Source organism: Aulonocara stuartgranti, assembly GCF_965226115.1.
Source record: "Aulonocara stuartgranti genome assembly, chromosome: 2".
Classification (NCBI taxonomy): Eukaryota; Metazoa; Chordata; class Actinopteri; order Cichliformes; family Cichlidae; genus Aulonocara; species Aulonocara stuartgranti.
In genome coordinates, this window is record NC_138940.1 from 13,732,011 (window position 1) to 13,756,370 (window position 24,360).

At 40.0% G+C, this 24,360-nt stretch overlaps 1 protein-coding gene and 1 long non-coding RNA gene across 3 annotated transcripts in view; both read left to right on the top strand.

Moving 5' to 3' along the window:
* LOC309717559 overlaps window positions 1–24,360 on the top strand; it is a 207,798-nt gene that overhangs the window by 159,054 nt on the left and 24,384 nt on the right. The window lies entirely within an intron of this gene.
* On the top strand, window positions 1,239–22,521 carry hspa9 (heat shock protein 9). 2 transcript variants are annotated; one of them, XM_082551217.1, is made up of 16 exons: window positions 1,239–1,584; window positions 2,333–2,391; window positions 2,670–2,757; window positions 3,301–3,482; window positions 3,927–4,051; window positions 4,134–4,207; window positions 15,069–15,175; window positions 15,324–15,486; window positions 15,564–15,656; window positions 16,085–16,294; window positions 19,432–19,659; window positions 19,737–19,959; window positions 20,301–20,395; window positions 20,776–20,868; window positions 20,965–21,105; window positions 21,437–22,521. In XM_082551217.1, the coding sequence occupies exons 1-16, from the start codon at window positions 1,504–1,506 to the stop codon at window positions 21,506–21,508; spliced, it is 2,034 nt and encodes a 677-aa protein (XP_082407343.1). In that variant the 5' UTR covers window positions 1,239–1,503; the 3' UTR covers window positions 21,509–22,521. The 2 variants fall into 2 exon arrangements, with proteins under 2 accessions (XP_082407343.1, XP_082407344.1); XM_082551218.1 differs by lacking the exons at window positions 1,239–1,584; window positions 2,333–2,391; window positions 2,670–2,757 and adding an exon at window positions 2,765–2,875.

A 24,360-nucleotide genomic window follows, 5' to 3' on the forward strand; every position in this document is an offset into this window, starting at 1 on the left:
TCATTTAGTAACATTACTGCATGCTATATTATCATGGCATTTGATGGCTCACCTGGTCTTGCTCCACAATCAGTGTTCCCCTTATTCTCATGCAAAGCTCTGTAGTGCCTAAGCATGGATGAGGCGTTGTTGTTATATCCCAGCTCCCTGGCACATAGCAAACACTTCACCTTGTACAAAAGTAACGACAGCTTAACATAAATTGTATTGCACCATCAGTATTATGAAAATACATCTTCTGTAGAAATTTACATACCTTGTTGGGAGGAAAAAAAACAACGTTCCCACACAGGGGAGGACATCCTCCTCTTCTTAGGTGGCTCCATTCTCTCCTGACTTTCTCTCCTCACTCTCATAACCTCCAAACTCTCTCCAAATTGTCTCCAAAGTCTCACTAACCGCAACTCTCCATCAAACACCCACATTTTGAATGAAGTCTGAGGGGTTTATATCGCTGTCATAGCTCGCGGCAAAGTTCGAACCACTTCATGAACCAGTCACGTGGTACAGCCGGGCAGCGAGGCTTCGGACGTCATCATTTTCAGCTCCTCCCATAAATAAAGCAAGCCTCGATACGCGCATCGCGGAAACGCCCCCTCCATTACTCGACACAAGCTTTGAAGGCTCCACAAAGAGTCCTGTCTGACCTCATCTGTTAACCTGTCTGTCACAAGATGGGGATCAGAGCCGATCACTGATGTAACCTCGCCCCGGCCTTGAGCCTGTTACTCCTACCACACAGCTCAGTACCACTCTAGCTGTTCTCGTCCCACCTAACACCAAACTCACATACTTCTCTGCCACTCCTGACTTCCTCACACAGTGCGACACTTATTACCCTATCACATTGTTGGCAAATGTGTGTATGGATACATATCTAAATGCTGCTCGTGTCATATCGGCGAATAAACTAACAGAGCAGTGAGAATAGCTAAATTACAGCTGATAAATTCTTCCAGCATCCGTGATGTAACACACGTGAAACTCTTCAATACCCCACGTTACATCATGACCTTCACAGGCTCACTAAATGCGTCTGCCCTACCCGTGCCAAAACCGCGAACATCCAAAAACCACCGGTATATATTTGATCTTTATATCAGACAGCTTTATTCTTTAATTAATGTCAGTTTTTCCAATTGATTTGCATATTCGATTTTAAACTGTTGTTTTAGGCATTTTACTATCGATGAAAAAAAAAACAGGCAGTCATTGTAGAGCCCATTTTTGGGGTCCTTGAGCGGTGCATGGTGCAACATGTGTTGGATAATTCGAGAAGAAGCTTCGCAGGTCTTTTGCCGTTGCAGTCCAGAGGCGAGCAGTCTTGTCGCAGCTGAGCTCTATGCGGTTTTCTGAGGAGACGCTGCGTTAAAGTCTGAAGAGGCTCGGAAAGCTGAAATATTTTAGCATTCCTTCGCTGCCGAACTATCTGAAGAGTGTGCTTTTACTTAAAAGCTGTAGTTTAAAATCGAAGTTAGCAAGCCTGTTAGCTGAGTTGTGAAAATGTTGAGCGTCGCCCGAAGCGTTTCAAGGACTCTTCCCACGAGGAGTAATATCAGAAGCGTTTCGTCCTTGATTAAAAAGGTAAATGTCAAACAGTTAAGTAGATGCATTACGATGTGGCCATTAGCTTCCTAGCTTTAGATGCTAACAGCGTAAGCTTGAGGACAGCATATTTAGTCGTGGTTAGATCATTACTGTGTCACTAACAATGAGCACAGTCCAGCAGACACTGTAATAAATGTGTGTCACGAGAAGAGATGTGCAATAACAACATAGTATTGAGCCGCCGCTCTAGCATTCGATGTGCTGGTGTGTTTCATATCTGTGGGGCTAAGCTAACGCGTGCTAGCTCACTTCATTTGATACCGGACCTACCTGGCAGCTGTTTTTCAAAGTGCGGTCATTAGAGAAGCAAGTACTACTTGCTTCGTCATCTACTGAAATATTTTACTTTGGTGTGTGAGTTTTAATGTTCGTTTTGAGCTAGTTCCAAGGCTGTAGCAGAGCTGTGGGTCTGTGATCTTCGGTGAGGCGTCCCCTCCTCCAGCACGCTGCTCCACAGTTTAAGTAACACATTTAGAGCTCGATCTTCTACAGGCTTCGCTTAGCTGGATCCCACTATTAAGAATGGTTTCTTGTCACATGTGCTTGTTTGTGACTCCGATAATGTTATCTATGCTTTGGTTCTTCCAATTTTCATCCTGTTTTATTTTTTTTAAATCTACTTGGATCTTTCCTTTTGAGGTTCAAAATGTCGAATTTTGTGAGTTCATCGCAAATATTTTGTCTGAGTTAACAGCTGTGTAACTGCGTTGTTCTGTATTATCAGGCATGCTGGACCGGCTTCCAACCAGATGCTCTTAGAGCCCTCTCCAGGAGAGACTATGCGTGAGTATCAACATTAAAGTGCCTGCGTTATATGAACGTGCACTAACAGCATGACGTTGGTGCTGGTTTAGCAATTTTTGTTTGTCGTTTAGAGGTAAAACTATACATTCACTTCCTAATGGCTGTGATTCATATTCACAATTTAAAATACTTTTTTGTCACCGAACAGAATGCCATATTCTGTATTGGTATTTCTAAATAGAAGTCTGAGAAATTTGGATCTTTTGGTGTAAACATGAGGTCTGCTGAGTTTGTCACTATCATTGTATGTGCTGCAGGTCTGAAGCCGTCAAAGGTGCAGTCATTGGGATTGACCTGGGAACCACAAACTCATGTGTTGCAGTCATGGAGGGCAAACAGGCCAAGGTGATGCTTTAGATGATTCACATGTTTGTTTGTTTGTTTAATCCCCTATCTTTAATCTAGCAGTATCTATGGAAATGGAACCCATCCTGAGTGCTGATACTAGAGAACTTCTAAGCGGGTAAACTAAATGTTGTGTTAATTAACTTAATGGAAGTTTGTTACTGTATGTGTAAGTAAACCAGAACAGGAAAAATCAGACTGGCCAAATAGATGGGATCGTAGACACTGATGCAGCATTACTCAAAAGCCTCACTGCCCCAGGATATGATTAATAACAAAAGTTAAACATCACATCAGTGCATCCCTGGTAAAGAAATGGGTAACTTTGTGTAAACCGAATCCAAAGTTTTGTTTTTTTTTTCTCTGTAGTTTTTCTACCGTTTTGAGAAAAAAACTGAAAAATGTTAACACTCATTAATTGAGGTTTTTGGTTCTTGGTCTTTTTTTTTCTCTTCTACCTCCAACTTTAAAAACTGGGGTTGATTGATGAATCTGATGAAACAATGATTCCTCCAATCTAAATGTTTTCTTATTTATGTTCAGGTGCTGGAGAACGCAGAGGGAGCGAGGACAACTCCTTCAGTCATTGCTTTCACAGCAGATGGTGAGCGTCTGGTGGGCATGCCTGCTAAACGCCAGGCTGTTACCAACCCTCAGAACACATTGTATGCTACCAAAAGACTGATTGGACGGCGCTTTGAAGACCCAGAGGTCCAGAAAGATCTGTGAGTTCATTTCTGGCCTTTAAAAAGATTCCGGGGTGGCTGTAGCTCAGGAGGTAGAGCAGGTCACCTACTGATCGGAAGGTTGGAGATTTGATCCCAGGCTCCTCCAGTCTGCATGCAAAGTATCCTTGGGCAAGATACTAACACCAAGTTGCTCTCCGATGCATCCATCGGAGTATGAATGTGTGTGAGTGTAGTTAGGAAGCACTCAGTATAGAGGTAGTGCTTGTGAGAATGGGTGTGACTGGGTGAATGTGGCGTGTTGTATAGAGCGCTTTGAGTACTCCGGGAGAGTAGAAAAGCGCTATATAAGAATCGGTCCATTTACCATTCTCAGTTATTGCATTTAAATCTCAAATCCGAGGTTTATTTTTTTAAATGTTGGATATAATGAAAGAAATAAACTTAGCTGGGTAAAAAAAACTACCTTTTTTCCATCAACAGGAAGAATGTTCCCTACAAAATTGTGCGTGCATCAAATGGTGATGCTTGGGTTGAGGCTCATGGCAAAATGTACTCCCCTAGCCAGGCAGGAGCCTTTGTTCTTATGAAGATGAAAGAGACTGCAGGTATAGTTGTGCAGACAGTCAAAAGATAATTTAAATGTTTTGCACATGTGAGCATTAGTTTTGCTTCATATTCATGTTGTAGAGAGCTACCTGGGAAGCACGGTGAAGAATGCTGTGGTCACTGTTCCAGCCTACTTCAATGACTCTCAGAGACAGGTATGCACACACAGGCTTTCTATTGAAGGAAACGTTGCTAAACGTTTTCGCACGAGCACCAAGATATGAATGTTTAAAAGCAGATGTCAGGCCTCCACCAGGGTCTTTTAAGAAAAGCTCAGCTTTTGAGAAGTGAATTATTGTTTTCCTGCTGTGACACTGAGAAGATTCAGAGGTTACTAACTGTAGCAGACTGTATCATGTTTCCACTAGAGTGGAGCAACTTGCAATACATTCAACTGCTTTAAAGACATTTTACTTAAATCTATTTAAACCTCCAAAAACATGTTTAACTGATGCATACATAAAGTATAGTTTTAAATTCAGTTAGAATGTGATTTATAAATTGTATTGTCCCTATGATACTGATATTTTATCCCCTCCACAGATTTGTATTATGCACTATGCCTTCATTGTTTAACTGATGCTATTTTTGGAACATAAAAATGATTCAGACATCCAGACAGGAGAGCACCGAATCACTGTTAACCCAATTCACACAGGATAGAATAATTTGGCCAAGTTCATGTTCAAATTGCCAACCTGATTTATAATCAATATATATATTTTAAGGTATAGTGTAATTAAGTGTGCCTATGCCAAGAGGCACACTTATTACTATTCATTGGATTTATTGTGTGGATGCCCTCAAGGGCATCCACACTATTGAGTTCCTGTTTCTCTTTCTTCTTTATTGTGTGGATGCCTTAATAGGCATCCACACTATTGAGTTCCTGTTTCTCTTTATTCTTTATTATTCCGGGTGTTTCCGTACACTTTTCGCCGTGGATCTACTTCCACAATTTTTGTGCTATTTTCACCGTTCAAACTCTAAACTGTTCTGCTCTTTCTGCTAATGCCGGCTATGACTTTTGGTGTTTATTACTATTATACTTTTTAAAATATTACACTTTTTTCCTTTAATTTGTCCCATTGAAATGAATGGGAAACTTCTGCAATTCTGCTAAAATTTGCTTGTTTTTGAAACTTAACTACTTCCTCATATTTTCACGTAGAACAACCATTCAAACTTTAAAATGTTCTCAAATTATTGGGCTATTCAGGTATGATTCAGCTTTTTCAAATCTTTTACTGTTTTACTTTTATGCCTCTTAAAGTTTTGAGTTGCAAAATTGTGATTTTTCACAAAATACATGCGTTGTTATGGTTGCTATGCTCTTGGCTTCCAGTGTGCCACTGAAGCTTTTGCAGTCTTCTCTTCATGTCCGAACAACTGTTTGCTACTTGCTCAATTTTCACTCAACTTCCACAAATTATACATCAAAACGTAGGTATTTTTGCTGGCTTTCAGAAAATGTCGCTATCATTGTGGGATTTATAGAATTTTGGCAAATCTCCTCAGACCAACACAAGGTCAGAAAACTCTCCATATAAACTCAATGGAGAGTTTGTTCAAAATCACCGCTGGATTTCTCTAATGAGAGGCATTTTCAAATTGTCATATCTCCTTAACGAAGCGAAGTTAAGACATAAGGCTTGTCCCGATATATCTTCAGACACTCCTGATGCTCACAATTCAAGAATTTTTTTTCCTCACCTATTACCGTTCTGAGATGAGTTAGACTTGTTTGAGGGTAGGAAATTCGTCCCTTGCTCAGATTTCATCAGATTTCAAATTCTGGAAATGAGGCACTTTTTTTCTCTCATCATATCTTTCTGATGGATTTCCACAGAGCCCTGAAAAATTCCATGACTGTTCACCAAAGGCTGCTGTTTCTTACGGTGAAAGAATGATTTTGATGCTCCATATAGATTTAGAGTTACCAAAGGTTGTTTGAGAGCAAGTCAAGGCAGTTTTTGCTTCGCCTCTACTCGGTTACAGTGTATTACAAGTCATATATCTTTAATAATTTATATTTTATCTCTGAATTATGAAGACCTGAAGATTCCCCCCTCTCTTCTGAACAAAACGATGTCTGAATGACCGTTCTAGCCTCTACGGTTAGGAAATTATGGCCATTTGTTCGAGGGGAATCCTGAATGTCAGAAATACACTGAAGAAAACTCACACCTCTCTCTGTGTCTGTAAGGGCTGACTACAGCAGGTGCAGCTAATTTAACTGACCTACATATACCAAGCCCAGACTCTCAACAGCTCCTGTTCCTTTTACTCTCTGTGTATGTGTGTTTGTGTATCAATATTTCTCCTATGTTTAAGTATTACTCCTCAATCATAGTATTTCTGCTAAAGCAAAGTACTTCTACTACATCTTAGTACTTCTGCTAAATCATAGTACTTCTGCTAAATCATAGTATTTCTGCTAAATCATAGTATTTTTGCAAAATCATGGTTTTGGGGCCAAATCATAATATTTCTGTTATTTTATAATATATGTGCTGAATATATTATATGTGCCAAATCATAGTATTTATCCCAAATTATAGTATTTATGCCAAATTACAGTATTTCTGCTAAAAAGAAGAAATGGTCCTTTTTAGCAGGAATTTCTGCCAAAAGATGGTATTGATGTTAAAACATAGTATTTCTGCTAAATCAGAGTATTCCTGCCAAATCATAGTATTTGTACTAAATGATAGTACTTGTGCCAAATCATATCATGTTGCACATCATAGTATTGGAACCAAAACATAGTATTTGTCCCAAAGCATCGTATTTGTATGGAGTAATAGTATTTCAATCAAAAGTAGTTGTGTTAAAACGCAGTATTATTGCCAAATCATAGTATTTCTGCTAAATCATAGCATTTGTGCCAAATCATGGTATTTGTGCAAAAACATAGTATGTCTGCAAAACCATAGTATATCTCTTATGTTATAGTATTACTACTAAGGCATAGTATTTCTGCCAAATCATAGTATTTGTACTAAATCATAGTACTTGTGCCAAATCATAGTATTTATTGCACATCATAGTATTGGAACCAAAACATAGTATTTGTCCCAAAGCATCGTATTTGTATGGAGTAATAGTATTTCAATCAAAAGTAGTTGTGTTAAAACGCAGTATTATTGCCAAATCATAGTATTTCTGCCAAATCATAGTATTTGTACCCAATCCTAGTATTTTTGCCATGTCGTATTTGTGCCGAATCATGGTATTTTTGCCAAATCGTGGTATTTGTGCCCAATTAATAATTCTGTTATGTTATAGTATTACTACTAAGTCGTAGAATATCTGTTATGTTATAATGCATCTGCGGAATATAGTATGTGTGCCAAATCATAGTATTTATACCAAATCACAGTATTGCTGCTAAAACATAGTATTTCTGCCATATTGTGGTATTTGTGCAAGAATATTGAACTGTTATGTTATAGTACTAATGTTACTACTAAGTCATAGTATTTCTGCGTTGTTATAGTATTTGTGCTAAAACGTAGTATCTCTGCCAAGTCATAGAATTACTGCAATTTCATAGTTTTTTCTAGGAAATCTGTTATGTTATAGTATTACTACTCAGTCATAGTATTTCTGCCAAATCATAGTATTTGTGTGAATTTGTATACTGTAATATCACTGTATTATGTAGTGGCTAAGTAGGGGCTGTTAACTAAGTGCATCAGTGTAAATAGGTCATCACTTGTGTTGGAGTGCCCTCTCGTGGCGCCTTTTGGGTAGTGCCTTAGTAAACGTGAACCCTGTAAAAAGTGGCACCAGACTGATTTGTAGTGGAGGAATTTGTTGCCAGTTTTCTTAATCTTTAATCTGTATGCATATTGTAATGCATACCCTGTTCTTAATCATAGAAACCACACCATATCACCTCTCCACATCCTCCTACTTGTATGCCATACCTCCCTGTACCATCCATCTGACCGCAATAAACTCCACCTGTGGCAATCTAATCCCTGGATGTCAGCCTCTCCTTCTGACCGAGGATAGTTACTATTGCAGCACCACCCAGCATTAAACTGACGTACACCATTCTGTACAATAGTATTTGTGCTAAAAAGTAGTATTTCTGCCAAATCATAGTATTACTGCTATTTCATACTATTTAAGCGAAATTACAGTGTTTCTGCAAAAACATTGCATTTCTGCTAAATCATAGTATTTCTGTAATCTTATAGTACTTGTACTCAATTATAGTATTTGTGACAAAGTGTAGTATTTGTACCAAAACATAGTATTACTGGTAAATCATAGTATTTGAGCCAAATCATAGTATTTGAGCCAAATCATAGTATTTGTGCCAAAGCATAGTATTTCTTCCAAATCATAGTATAACTGCATAATAAAGGTTCTTGAGCCCCATCAGTGTTTGTGCCAAATCTTAGTATTTCTTCTAAATCCTTGTAATTCTGCTCAATGATAGAATTTCTGCTATGCTGTAGTACTTTTTTTCCTGGATTGTAGTATTTCTGCTAAGTCAAAGTATTTCATGTAAATCATAGTATTTCTACCAAGTCCCAGTGTTTCTGCTAAATCATAAATAATGTTTTACCACAAATTGTATGATTTGGGGGCGAGAGGCAGGGTACACCCTGGACAGGTCGCCAGTCTGTCGGGGATAGGCTCCAACGCCCCCCGCGACCCTGAAAAGGGTAAGCGGATGGATGGATGGATGGATGGATGTATGATTTGGCTCAAATACTATGATTTGGCAGAATTTTCTGTGTTCCAGCACAAATGCTATGATTTGGCAGGAAAAAAATATTATTTAGTATTTCTGCTAAAACTTAGTATTTATACTATGTTTAAACTTTAAAAAATTCTGCTATTTCTGCTGATGTGTGTTATGACTTTTGACCATTTAAATGAATGGAACACATTATCAATGTGGTCACTGATTTTTGCATGCTGGGCTGAGCTGTGTTTTAGCTCAGTGAGATAAGCATCCGTTCTCAGACTGGGAGGCCTGGGTTCAAATCCAGCTTATGGCAACATTTCTTTCAGCTAACAGTTAAACTTTTTTTTTAAACTCTTTTCAACACAAATTTCATCTTTTTAACCCCTTTTCAGCACAAATCCAAACTTTTTCAGCTCTTTTTAGCAAAAACCTCTTTTCAGTAGAATTCTGCTCATTCAACTCTTTTCAGCAGCAATTCTGATAGAAATCTTTTAAGCAAAATTTTCAGTTTTTTCTGCTGTTTTCAGAAAAAAACTCTTCAGCAGAAATTCTGCTCTTTCACCTCTTTTCAGCAGAATTTTCACCTTTTTTTTTTTTTCTTTTTTTTTCCCATCCATCCATCCATTCGCTTCCGCTTATCCTTTTCAGGGTCGCGGGGGGCGCTGGAGCCTATCCCAGCTGTCATAGGGCGAAAGGCGGGGTACACCCTGGACAGGTCGCCAGTCTGTCGCAGGGGTAACACACAGGGACAGACAACCATTCACACTCACATTCACTCGCACATTCACACCTAGTGACAATTTGGATTAATCAATTAACCTATCCCCACAAGCTGCATGTCTTTGGACGGTGGGAGGAAGCCGGAGTACCCAGAGAGAACCCACGCAAACACGGGGAGAACATGCAAACTCCACACAGAAAGACCCCGGCCTGATGGTGGAATTGAACTCGGGACCTTCTTGCTGTGCGGCAACAGTGCTAGCCACCGTGCTGCTTTCTTTTTTTTTTTTTTTGCCCAAATTCTGCTTATTCACCTCTTCTGAAAATTTTTCAGCCTTTCCACCTCTTATCAGCACAATTCTCAGCAGCTTCTGCTCATTTCAGCACAATTGTCAATCTCTCCACCTCTTCTTTGTGAGAAAGAGTTTGGCTCAGTGAGCTAAATAGCTGCCCTTAGACCAGGAGGGCCAGGTTCGAATCCTGCTCAGGGCAGCATTTTTTTTTTTTCCAACTTTCAATTTTTTCAGCTTTTTTCAACAAACATCTTCAGCGTTAAGGCATCCACACAGCATTTTTGCAGGAAATGCAAATTTTTCTAGTTATTCTGGTTGCTCCTGTACGTTTTTCGCCACTTAACTACTCCCACAATTTTTGTCCGATTTTTACCATTCAAATTTTAAACTATTCAGCTATTTCTGCTAACGATTGCTATGACTTTTGGTATTTTCTGTTATTATACTTTTAAAAAATTACACTTTTTTCCTTTAATTTGTCCCATTGAAACGAATGGGAAACTTCCACAATTCTGCTAAAACTTGCTTGTTGTTGAAACTTAACTACTTCCTCATACTTTCACCTAGAAACTCCATGCAAACTTTAAAATGTTCTCTGATTATTGGGCTATTCCTGTGTGATTCAGCTTTTTCAGATCTGTTACCGTTTTCATTTAATGCCTCTTTAAGTTTCAGTTGCAGCTTTGTGATTTTTTTTTTTTTTTTTTTTCAGAAAATACACGCGTTGCTATGGTTGCTATGCAATTAACTCAGAGTGAGTGCTGGTCTGATCTGAATTTTCTCTTCATGTCTGAACAACTTCTTGCTACTCGCTCAATTTCCACTCACCCCCCACAAATTATACATCAAAATGTAGGTATTTTTGCTGGCTTTAAGACAGTGTCACTATAATTATTGTGCGAGTTACGGTTTTTTCACAATTTGCCTCGAAGTGACACAAGGTCTCAAAACTCCCCATTCAAAGTCTATGGGGAGGTTGTGAAACTCAGAGCTGAAATACTGAAACTGAAGGCATTTTCAAATCGTCATATCTACTTAACGAAGCGAAGTTAAGACATGAGGCTTGTGCCAATTCATCTTCAGACACTGCTGACACTCGCGGTCGAAGCAGTTTTTACAGTCATCTTACCATTGAGCCATAAATTACGTTTGTTTGAGGGGTGGAAATCTGTCCTCCTCTCATTTTTCAAACTCCAAAAATGAAGCCGTTTCTTCTCTCGTCATATCTCCGCGACGGAGGTACAAAGAGCTATGTAAATCGCAGTCAAAGTTCACCAAAGTCCGCTGATTCACCCAGTGTAAGAATGCTTCTATCCCACCTAGTTTTTGAGTTACACGACGTTTTGTAACTCCAAAAAACTGAGTTTTTTTTCGCCTCTCACCGCGATCTAATTCTGACTGCTCATCACCCTGTTTTCCAGGCGCCCGCTCTCTTTGCCAGTGGCGCGATTGGTAAGGAAACGGCTCTTCAGACCAAAGTTCATGGGTTCAGTTCCACCTTGGCCCACATGTTTGTTTGTATGTTTGTTTGTCTGTTTGTTTTTCACTACAAATTCATATTGATAATTTATTACAATTCGGCAACGTTTTATGATTTTTGGCAGCTTTTCTAATATGGACCTCAGATTCTTGTTAACACTCCATGGCAGAAATACATACAAGTACACAGCCTGATGAAGCAGACAGAAGCAGTACCTCTGATTGGTTCAGCATTTTCACCTCTTATCAGCACAAATCTCTGCCTCTTCTGCTGTTTTCATTAGAATTGTAAGCTTTTTCACCTTTTTTCAGTTACGTGAGAACCAGTTTGGCTCAATGAGTAGCTGAAAAATATCAGCCTCTTCTGCTGTTTTAGCAGGATTTCAGAGTTCAGCTTTTTCACTTGTTTTAAGCACAAATTTCAGTTTCTTTACCTCATTTCAGAACAAAATTCTTCCTCTTCACCTCTTTTCTGCTAATTTGAGCTTCTGCTCCACAGTGCACATTTTCCCTCTCATCATATCTTTGTTTGTGACCAGAACTCATTTGGCTCAGAGGGTTGAGCAGCTGCCGTGAGACCCGGTGGCAGAGGTTCGAATCCTGCCTGTGACAGTTGCTACACATGTTCCCTGCTTGCATGCGCTCTGCTTTCTTGACACTCCCCAGTGTATCATTACACATACAGCCATCTTCAGCAAGCACCTCTGCTTCCACACCTCTTTTCAGCAGATAATTCTGCTTTTTCAGCTTTTTTTTCAGCAGACATCTTCAGCGTTAAGGCATCCACACAGCATTTTCGCAGGAAATGCAAATTTTTTTTCTAGTTATTCTTCAAGTTGCCACTTTCTTTGCCGCTTAACTACTCCGTCAGTTTTCAGCCGATTTTCTCAGTTCAAACTCTAAACTGTTCTGCTCTTTCTGCTAATTCCTGCTATGACTTTTGGTACTTATAACTATTATACTTTTTAAAATATTACACTTTTTTCCTTTAATTTGTCCCATTGAAATGAATGGGAAACTTCCACAATTCTGCTAAAACTTGCTTGTTGTTGAAACTTAACTACTTCCTCATACTTTCACCTAGAAACTCCATTCAAACTTTAAAATGTTCTCAGATCATTGGGCTATTCCTGTGTGATTCAGCTTTTTTATTTTTTATTTTTATTTTTTTTAAATATCTTTTACCATTTTAATTAAATCCTCTTTAAGTTTTCAGTTGCAGCTTTGTGATTTTTGAGAAAATACATGCGTTGTTATGGTTGCTATGCAATTAAACTCAGAGTGAGCACTTGTCCTTTTTCAGTTTTCTCTTCATGTCTGAACAACTTCTTGCTACTCACTCAATTTTCACTCAACCTCCACAAATTATACATCAAAACGTAGGTATTTTTGCTGGCTTTCAGAAAATGTCACTATCACTGTTGTCGAAGTTACAGATTTTTATCAAATCGCCTCAGAGCAACACAATGTTTGAAATATGAATGTCTCCATAGAAAGTGAATGGGGACTTTGTTCAAAATCACCGCTGGAACTCTCTGAGAGGCATTTTCAAATCATCATATCTCTTTAACAAAGCAAAGTTAAGACATGAGGCTTGTGCCAATTCATCTTCAGACCCTGCTGACACTCACGGTCGACGCAGTTTTTACAGTCATCTTACCGTTGAGCCATAAATTAGCTTCAACAAAGGGCAGCTAGCCACCGGTGTATTTACATGCGGGAAAAAGACACATGCGAGGCGGCCGCCGATCGACCGGTGGTGGCTAACGCGGAGCTCAAACAGATGGCAGCCATGGATCAGGGAAATTGAAGGCAGGAGAAGCAGGTTAACTGAATTTCAGGTAAGAAGTTATGAACTGCACTCTATTTGGGTCGGATATAAACAGAGTTTAGGTGTAGTTTATTTTCGTTGTGTTAACTTTTTACAATCAGTTACAATAAGTCGTACTGCGTGCTAGCTGGCATGACACAGTTTCTATACAGCTGTGTGCGCGCTAAGTTACTGATGAATTGAATTGAATTTTATTTTATTCATAAGGGTTAGTTCGTAGAGTTGCAAACAGTTCCGTACAAACTGAATCGTCCCGCATTCAGAGAAAATATTACGCGTTTCGTATTGAGCTGAAAAGGAACACAGTTTGTCCCGTACTTCAGGTAGAACGGAAGAAGACACAAAGCTGGATTTATTCTGTCGTTACGCAGCCTCCCCTGTCATTTTCTCGCCTGTTGCAACTTCAATCATGAAACTGATCAATGATCGGCTTTTCTCTCTTGTTTGTTTATCGCGCTAAACAACAGCAGCACGTTTAAGCTTGATCAGCTGTTGTTAAATTCATTTGATTTTAATTTCTAGTATCAGCTGATGTTTGCTGGAGCCACAGCTGTAAAAACGGCTGGTCCAAACCAGGAGATGTCCTTACTGAATCATCAGAGCTGAACTGGTGATGGAGAAACGGGTTTACCTTTTAGGTGACATGAATGAGTTGAAGGGAAGTCATGAACTGTTTCTGACAGACAAATAACACCAATATCCTTTTTTGTGTAGCTGACAACTGGTAACTGTGCAGGGGCGGATTTAGCAAAGCTTTTGCCAGGGAGCCAGGTAGGGCATTAACAGGGAAAGGGGGACACAAAGATATACTTTTCTTTCTTACTCTCATATAAAATATTTAGCTTTTATTAAATAGTTATCTGAATCTTATAACCAAAGTTTGTATAATAATACACAAGATTGGCTGTAGATCATTGTTAATCATTCAGAACACTGTAAAAATAACAAAAAACAAAAAGTGAATGCAAAAGTGCATAAATATTTATTTTACGTGTTTGATGTGTGTGGCAGGGCGTGGTATGCAGTGCCGCTGCAGGGGAGGTGGACCCACGGGCGTAAAGTCTGTGATCTCTCGGCTGTTTTTTGGGTGTGTGTTGGGCTGTGAGATGAAAAGCTACAGCCGGCTGTGTGGGTACACCAACCATGTGTAAAAAGTGGTCCATAACGTAATGCTTCCTGTAAAATAGTCAGATGTCTATTCATATTAATGTACAGAATTCACCTGCTTACTGCTACTACTGCACATTCACTCAGTGTGTGTGTGTGTGTGTGTGTGTGTGTGTGTGTGTGTATATGTATATACACAGATATATGTGTGTGCTTCCTCTACACCCCCCCCTCAATTTTTTTGCACATGTCGAGGAGCGTGTCAGGCTACATTTCACTGTGTGTTATACTTGTATAACTTTGCATGTGACAAATAAAGAACCTTGAACTTAAACTTCAAAGCGTGTTTATGCAAACATTGTCGGGTCTGCCGTGGTACAATGGGACTTCTGCTCATGAACCTCTGTGCACAGCGTCTGCAAATCGGGGCTGTACGAAGTCACCTCATCTTTACACAAAACTGTAAGCTGTCATCTGTGAGGCGCGAGTGGTGTTTGTTTTTTACCATAGTTCATGGTGGAGAATGGCTGCTCTGCTGAGTTTTGCTCTCTGTAGCCGTATGAATGGCAAACTACACTGATTAGCAGCGGCATAGGCACACTTAAAATTTCTTCCGAAATTTTCGCTTTCTAGTTCATCATATACTTTCTTTTTCTACTTTCTTTTTCTTCCAACCCCCCCCCCCCCTTTTTTTTTTTTTTTTTTTTTTAAACTGTTCAAAGTTTTTGATAAGACTAATCTACCTCAGTCTCAGAGCAGTTAAGGTGATATGTAGATGTCGGATAATTAGCTTCTGTGTCCTTGTTGCTGCTTTGGAATGCACTTGATTGAAGTAACGATTCATCTTCGATACTTGTGTCAACTTGTTTCTTTGACAGGCCACCAAAGATGCTGGGCAGATCGCTGGTCTGAGCGTCCTGCGTGTGATTAACGAGCCAACTGCTGCTGCTCTGGCCTATGGCCTGGACAAGACCCAAGATAAGATGTGTGTAGATGACAAAAAACCACCTGATGTTTACTGCTATGCTTAGGAGTATCAGTACTTGCTAAGAAAGATGATAGATGATCCTGTACATAGAAGAATACAACTACTCGCTCTGTTGTTGTGTTAACCTCTATGAATGTGTTTCCAGTATTGCTGTGTATGATCTAGGTGGAGGTACGTTTGACATCTCAATCCTGGAGATCCAGAAGGGAGTTTTTGAGGTGAAGTCCACCAATGGTGACACCTTCCTTGGAGGAGAGGACTTTGATCAGCACCTCCTCAGACACATTGTCAAGGAGTTCAAGAGAGAGGTGGGTATTCTAACAGTCTTTAAGCCTTGATCTATTTGTGAAGTTTTGCGTTTTCAACCTGCGCTGTTTCTTTTCAGTCCGGTGTAGACCTGACGAAGGACAACATGGCTCTTCAGAGAGTCAGAGAGGCTGCGGAGAAGGCAAAGTGTGAGCTGTCCTCTTCACTGCAGGTACTCCTAGCTTTTATCCTCATGGGAAGCTAATGAGTTTGTGTAGTTGTATAAAAAGGTGACACTGAATGGCTGATGTATCACAGATGCTTTAGGGTGTTTTGATTTTGGTTGTACTGCTTGTCATCACATGTCTCAGTGCATGTTGTGTGCCAGCTCTCAGTCAGCTGTCCAGATAATCTGTGTCTGGCTCAGTGTTACAGTGCTGGTAGACGAAGCTCCTGTTTTTTTTGCTTCAGTGCAGCAGGTTCTGTTTTAGAATCCGCTGCTGCTGTGCTGCTACAGGACTTGGCCCAGTGAGAGTGGACTGTCCTGATTCTGACCGCAGGCCAGGCCTAGTACAGGGTCACACAAAATGAACCACAGTGCTGAGTTAAAAGCATTTTGTAACTGTTTAAATACTCAGTGATTGTCCTTCTGTTTTACAGACTGACATCAACCTCCCCTACCTGACTATGGATGCCTCCGGTCCCAAACATCTTAACATGAAGCTAACCCGTGCTCAGTTTGAAGGTATTGTTGCTGACCTTATCCGCCGCACCGTGTCTCCTTGCCAGAAGGCCATGCAGGATGCTGAAGTGTCCAAGGGAGACATCGGAGAGGTGCTGCTGGTGGGAGGCATGACACGCATGCCCAAGGTACACAAGACAGATGTTTAAAACCACCAAAGTGCATGAAATAACTCAGGGTGCACATACTTTATACTTGTGGGACTAGATGGAGTAAACGAGTAAGTTCTGCAGCTTCCATGGCAACGAATAGTTAACAGTAGACAAAGTGGTACACACCACAAATGTGTGGTCTGGTTTGGGGACATAATGACATTTACAGTGGCTTGCAAAAGTATTCGGCCCCCTTGAACCTTTCCATATTTTGTCACATTACAGCCTCAAACATCAATCAATTTTATTAGAATTCCACATGAAAGACCAATACAAAGTGATGTACACGTGAGAAGTGGAACAAAAATCATACATGATTCCAAACATTTTTTTACAAATAAATAACTGAAAAGTGGGGTGTGCATAATTATTCAGCCCCCTGAGTCAATACTTTGTAGAACCACCTTTTGCTTCAATTACAGCTGCCAGTCTTTTAGGGTATGTTTCTACCAGCTTTACACATCTAGAGACTGAAATCCTTGCCCATTCTTCTTTGCAAAACAGCTCCAGCTCAGTCAGATTAGATGGACAGTGTTTGTGAACAGCAGTTTTTGAGATCTTGCCACAGATTCTCAATTGGATTTAGATGTGGACTTTGACAGGGCCATTCTAACACATGGATATGTGTTTTTTTTTTTTTTTTTTTTTTTTTTTTTTTTTTTTAAACCATTCCATTGTTGCCCTGGCTTTATGTTTAGGGTTGTTGTCCTGCTGGAAGGTGAACGTCCACCCCAGTCTCAAGTCTTTTGCAGACTCCAAGAGGTTTTCTTCCAAGATTGCCCTGTATTTGGCTCCATCCATCTTCCCATCAACTCTGACCAGCTTCCCTGTCCCTGCTGAAGAGAAGCACCCCCAGAGGATGATGCTGCCACCACCATATTTGACAGTGGGATGGTGTGTTCAGGGTGATGTGCAGTGTTAGTTTTCCGCCACACATAGCATTTTACATTTTGGACAGAAAGTTCCATTTTGGTCTCATCTGACCAGAGCAGCTTCTTCCACATGTTTGCCGTGTCCCCCACATGGCTTGTCGCAAACTGCAAAGTGGACTTCTTATGGTTTTCTGTTAACAATGGCTTTCTTCTTGCCACTCTTCCATAAAGGCCAACTTTGTGCAGTGCACGACTAATAGTTGTCCTATGGACAGATTCCCCCACCTGAGCTGTAGATCTCTGCAGCTCGTCCAGAGTCACCATGGGCCTCTTGGCTGCATTTCTGATCAGCGATCTCCTTGTTCGGCCTGTGAGTTTAGGTGGACGGCCTTGTCTTGGTAGGTTTACAGTTGTGCCATACTCCTTCCGTTTCTTAATGATCGCTTGAACAGTGCTCCATGGGATGTTCAAGGCTTGGGAAATCTTTTTGTAACCTAAGCCTGCTTTAAATTTCTTAATAACTTTATCCCTGACATGTCTGGTGTGTTCTTTGGACTTCATGGTGTTGTTGCTCCCAATATTCTCTTAGACAGCCTCTGAGGCCGTCAAAGAGCAGCTGTATTTGTACTAGGGCTGCCACAAACGATTATTTTGATAGTTGACTAGTCACCGATTATTTTTGCGATTAGTCGACTAATCAGATCATGCATCCATTGGAGTAAAACGTACATCTTATTGCACCAGCATGCATCTACTCTTATGTAACTATCATTAGCTTACAGCTTTAAGTGTTTAAGGTATGTGCTAACTAAAAATAAAGACAAGGTGATAGTTTATTAAATTTTAATGAAATTTGCAGATTGTTTCGGTGAAGTTTAAACTCCTTGCTATCTAAAATATAACAGGACACCGGAGTATATTCTCGAGCATTTCACACTTTTGATAATCAGTTGTCTTCTTGACGTTTATTCAGCTGTGTAAAAACTAAAACTTCAATCTCAGCCAAACCGATTTACTCAGGAACAAATAAAATACTAAAAAAAAGCAAAACAATAACATTTTGAAGTTATCTAAGTGACTTATATATGTTTTACCTGAGTAGCGAAAGACGGCAGTGGGTTTGAAAACGATTTGCCGGGAGTCCGGTGTTCTCACGGGCTCTAGTGAGCCTTGCCCCCGACTAGCTATCGAGCTAGTGGGTAACAGACGTCTCCGAAAACGTCAGAACGCCTTTGAAAATATGTGGTGTCTTGATAAACTGAGCAGATATTTGAGGTTTATACAGCTACATTCTCACCTGAAAATATGTTAAACGTTTATTTTGTGACCCAGAAAGAATAATAAGAGTAATATTAAAACTAACTAGCTGCCGCCATTGTTGTAAACTGAACTGAGCTGCGCTATGAATTCTGGGACACAGCTTCTTCTTCGGGTTTAACGGCAGCTGGCATCTATGTACATGCAGTGCTGCAATCTTTTGTTTCAGTCTGTTATTACACTCTTAAATCCTACTACTTATTCCTGCGTCTTTTGTGATCTTACAAAGCTTCGAACGACGCGTCGACTATTAAATCAGTCATCGACGATTTTGATAGTCGACGTAATCGTGACTAGTCGACTAATCGTGGCAGCCCTAATTTGTACTGACATTAGATTACACATAGGTACACTCTATTTAGTCATTAGCACTCATCAGGCAATGTCTATGGGCAACTGACTGCACTCAGACCAAAGGGGGCTGAATAATTACACACACACACACCACTTTTCAGTTATTTATTTGTAAAAAATGTTTGGAATCATGTATGATTTTTGTTCCACTTCTCAAGTGTACACCACTTTGTGTTGGTCTTTCACGTGGAATTCCAATAAAATTGATTCATGTTTGAGGCTGTAATGTGACAAAATGTGGAAAAGTTCAAGGGCGCCGAATACTTTTGCAAACCACTGTATACATTGCAAACAGGTGTATTTTTTTCGTAGTTGAGCTAACATGCAGTGCACTTTAGTTTTCGGCAGCTTGACAGTTGAATTGTTGGCTCATTACTGGCTCATTAACTTTGACGTGATCTCTATCTGCACAACCCTAGTGCACAGACAATAAGAAGAACATAGATTTGTACAGTGCTTTTACAAAAGAGTAAAACAATGTTTTCTGCATTTTGAATATGATTTTTATAATGCTGATTTTAATGCATGCATAACTCGTAATTAACACCCCCCACCACATCCGCACTGCAGGTTCAGCAGACAGTCCAGGATCTGTTTGGCCGAGCCCCCAGCAAGTCTGTGAACCCTGATGAAGCTGTCGCTATTGGGGCAGCCATCCAGGGTGGCGTTCTGGCTGGCGATGTAACCGATGTGCTGCTTTTGGATGTGACTCCACTGTCGCTGGGTATCGAGACTCTGGGTGGTGTCTTTACCAAACTCATCAATAGGAACACCACAATTCCCACCAAGAAGAGCCAGGTATTTAAAGCAGGACTGCAGTCCCACAGTCTCAGTGAAGCCCCATGTGATCTACAGTGTCACATGTTCCCCTCCAGGTGTTCTCCACAGCAGCTGATGGACAGACTCAGGTGGAGATCAAAGTGTGCCAGGGTGAGAGAGAGATGGCGACAGACAACAAGTTGCTGGGTCAGTTTACTCTGGTAGGAATCCCTCCAGCCCCTCGTGGAGTCCCTCAGATCGAGGTCACATTCGACATCGACGCCAACGGCATCGTCCATGTGTCGGCCAAGGACAAAGGCACAGGCCGCGAGCAGCAGAGTCAGTGCACACAGTAAACCAGTCTGAAAGCTGAGAACTTTGTTTTTTTTCCCACTTCGTGTGTTAGCAAGTCAAGCTAAAAGACATTTCAAACTGCTGAAAATAATCTGCATTTTTAGATAAATGTTAACACTTAACTTGGTTGACTTTTACAGTTGTTGTTAAGACAGACTAGATAGGGAGGTTAATATTTATGCATGTTGCTGTAATCACTTGGCCCTTACTCAGTCTTGTTTCAGACAACTGTTTTTTGTTTTTTTTCCCTGCATTACGACTCTGTTTGAATTGGTATCTGTAAAAGTCAAAGTGCACATATAAATATCTCATTTCCTCCTTTACAGTTGTGATCCAGTCATCAGGAGGTCTCAGTAAAGATGACATTGAGAATATGATCAAGAATGCTGAGAAGTATGCAGAGGAGGACCGGAGGAGGAAGGTAACAGTCAAACTGTAAAGACAAAAGTCGGGGGTGAAATCTCACCGTCTTGATTGATGGGCACTTTATTGTCATCATAACTCAGTGCAACACAGAAAATGTTCATCTTAAAACACAGAAATCAGTTCACATTTATTTATACAAGGCTCATTCCTAATGGGTCATCTCAAGACACTTTATGTTGAACAGACTTGAAACTAGCTGCAAACAAAGGACTCAATGCCGTTTCACCCACAGTTACATCTGTTCAGTTGGTTTACAGGCATTTCCACATTGGCTTTTTAGGCCTAGAAGTTGCACGTCTTACACACAGATGATGGTTCACCACTGTGTTGTCTGTGGTTTTAGTATCTGGTAAATACTGAGTTGTCTTGCTGCAGGACCGTGTGGAAGCTGTCAACATGGCTGAGGGCATCATCCATGACACAGAATCCAAGATGGAAGAGTTTAAAGACCAGCTCCCTGCTGATGAGGTAATGCTCTAAACTTTGTTGTAATTTACTGAGATTAAATTAATGTTTTGTGCTTGATTTTTGTCTTATTTTTCCCCCCTATTTTTGTGAAATCAGTGCACCAAGCTGAAGGAGGAGATTTCAAAGGTCAGGAATCTGTTGACCAATAAGGACTCTGAGACAGGCGAGAACATCAAGCAGGCCGCAACCAACTTGCAGCAGGCATCACTCAAACTGTTTGAAATGGCCTACAAGAAGGTAGGCCTTGAAACTGTGTATATCAGTGTGTGCTGTACTGTAAAAGTTTTGACCAGACCCTCATTTTATTACATTTTGCTTCCAAGAATCTTTTGAATCAGAAAAATGCTAACTGTAAAAGGAATAAGAATATTTTTGTACAAACAAGTTGACTACCAAAGAGCTATTTGCTGAAAACGAGGCATATCTTAGAATGTGCAATTTCCATAAAAATTAGGGAAAACTAGAGGTGAACAAACCCAAAAGAAGTAAAAGGTCACACAGATTAAAGCGGTTTTGTAAAATTCTGCTCAGTGTTTGTGAAAGTCTTTAATTCCTTTTGTTCCTGCAGATGGCAGCAGAGCGGGATAGCAGCAGCAGTTCCAGTTCTTCAGAAGGAGAGAAGAAAGAAGGCCAACAGTAGATCTTATTAGTACTTGGCTGTCATGAGATGACCATGACAGCAGAGGACTGTTGGGCTTGTGTGGTGGACTAGGCGGAAGGATGATCGCCAGAGTCATTCTTGCATAACACAACATTCTACTGTGTTTTGGCAGTAAAATAGAAAAGATAAATGTCAGTGTATGTTCCTCCATGTCCCATGATATCCTATTTCTAATTTAACTGTCTGGAACAAAAAGTTGTTTATTTTTACAAAGATGTTAATTTCCATTCTGAGGTAGTGAAACATTTTCTTGTTGAAGATATCACATTTCTTTTGTTCAGTTTCGGAAAGCGGGATGCTCGTTCATAGCACTTATTTGTACCGGTTCACTCTGAGAGGTGTGGTACAGAGGATGTACAACTGCAGAGTGCTGAATAAGAAAAGTCTCCTTTTGGTGTACTCTATTAACATCTCGGAGGCTGCCAGTCCCCCTCTCTGTTATCCTGAGTGCACTCCATTGACTTGCATTCATTTAGTCTCTTGTAAGAACTGGTTTGTGATCATGTGGTCACATTTTCTGGCATCACGCCAATTCCTTAAACAGTAAATTCAAAGTATGTCTGTGAGATGAGAATTTTAAGAATATAATAAGTATGTGAGAAACTCCCTTTTGGCTCTTAAAAATGCACTTCTTTGGTCACCTTAAACCGAGCATGGGTTGAACTCAACACAACACATGATGGGACAGCTAACTAGATGACATCATGGTTCACTTCTGACAGACAACAGGAGAAAGAAGAGTCATGCATGAGGAGTGTGGAGCAACTGTGTCATTCATTGACGGCCAGAAACTACTCTGTGTACAGTGACTTGCTGTGTTGAGCACTCTACTTTAAAAAGAAGCATGAAGTAGTGTATTGAATTGAAAGTTCTGTTTATTGTGAGAGTATGGGATGGGTGATTATATTAATGAAGTGAAAACTGAGAATCATAGTAACTTGCCTTTTTCTTTTTTTTTCTTTTTTTTTTAAAATAAAAAAATATGAAATATGTGAGTGTTGTGGGGTTTTTTTTTTTCTTTTCTTCATGTGTTTTATTCTTTCTAGTATTTCAAAAACTTCCTGATTTTATTTTCTTGCGCATTTGTGATACTTGCTTGTTTCAGATAATGAAACTTTAATATTGGACAAAGACGGTGTGAGCAAAGAAATCAGTTTTTGAAAAAAACGTGCCATTAAGGGAGAAAAGAGAGCCAGGTAGGCTTGGTTCTATGCGTTAAAGTTGTTGCTCCAGAAAGTTCCCTGCTTACCAGCAAAAACCGCAATCAAGCATTAGTGATGACTATCAATGAGCCTTTCATACCACTGTGAAGGAATTTTGGACCACCCTTCTTTACAGAATTGTTTTAATTCAGCATGAGTTGCCTGTTTAAGGGATGCGTCCCAATAGGCTTTAAGTTCAGACTTTTGAGTAGGCTCAAAACTAAGAATCCTTTGTGTTCTTTTTTTTTTTTTTTTTTAAGCCTTTCAGAAATGGACTTGTTTGGTGTATTTGAGATCATTGTATTTCTGTATAATCCAAGCGTTCTGGAATCATAACCCGGTCTGTGGCGCACAAAAGGTTGGGGACTGCTGCACTAAAGGATGTTGGACCTTTATGCCAACCTCTTAGTTCTTGGTGAGAAATATGCCTGAGTAGCTCACTGGAGGTCATTTTATAGGGCTCTGACAGTGTTTCCCATGTTCCTACTTGCACAAGAAATCATCTACAGGACTAGGTTGATGCCCTTCTGCAACCCTGTTGCAGAAGGCCCTTCTGCAACAGGGTTGTTATGGCCCATCTTTCTGTATCTCCTCCACACTCCTGAGACTGTGCTAGGAAACACTGCGAACCTTCTCGTGATGGCTTGTATTGATGTGCCATCCTGGAGGAGCTGGACTACTTATGCAACTGGAATGGGATGCACTGGCAAAAAAAAAAGTAAAACTAGTGAAAAATCAGCCCTTGACCACCACTTTATTCCCACAGCATTACAACTGAATGCACAATTGTGAGAATACGTGTATTTGCTTAGGAAATACATATTTAACTAATTTCACTTGGTCAACCCAGTGAAAAGTCATGTTTTCAAGCTTTTTTCCATGATGTTGGATGAAATAACTGAGACATTTACAATAAATTAGTTACCATTTTGTGTTTGATGAGCTAACGTGTTCAAAAAATAATTCTTTGTGCATAATCCCCTAACATGTTTTAATACGCAAGTAAATTTGAGTTGTGCATGCTTAGAACATCCAGATGCGTTATTTTTAAAACATGTTAAAAATGCATCTCAAACCTCTGTGCTGTTGTACCTCTATGGTTTCACTAGCATATGTTGTTAAATTCCAGAAACTTACCACTGCTCTAAAAAAAATAAATCAACCACATATAAAGGGGATATTATATCTTTAATATTGTCATCTCAGGCACAAAGTGTTGGCTGTTAGCATAAAGCTTGTTTTAAGCAAAAGATGAGCTGTGGGGCTGTGGTAAAGGATAAAAAATAATTGTTTTGAATTGTGTCTCAAGCAAAGCTCCTGTAGTAGTACACAAGAATCAAAACACAAAGCAGAATGTTTCTATGAAACTGATGCAGCCCTGACATATCACCTTTGATTGCTGATTGGAATGAAAGAGGGGATTAATAGTAGTCCTTATTCTACAGGGTGGGCCATTTATATGAATACACTGTAATAAAATGGGAATGGTTGGTGATATTAAAGTCCTGTTTGTGGCACATTAGTATATGTGAGGGGGCAAACTCCTCAAGATGGGTGGTGACCATGGTGGCCATTTAGAAGTGTGAAGATACGAGATGTGCAGCACCTGAAACTACGGACATTGGATGC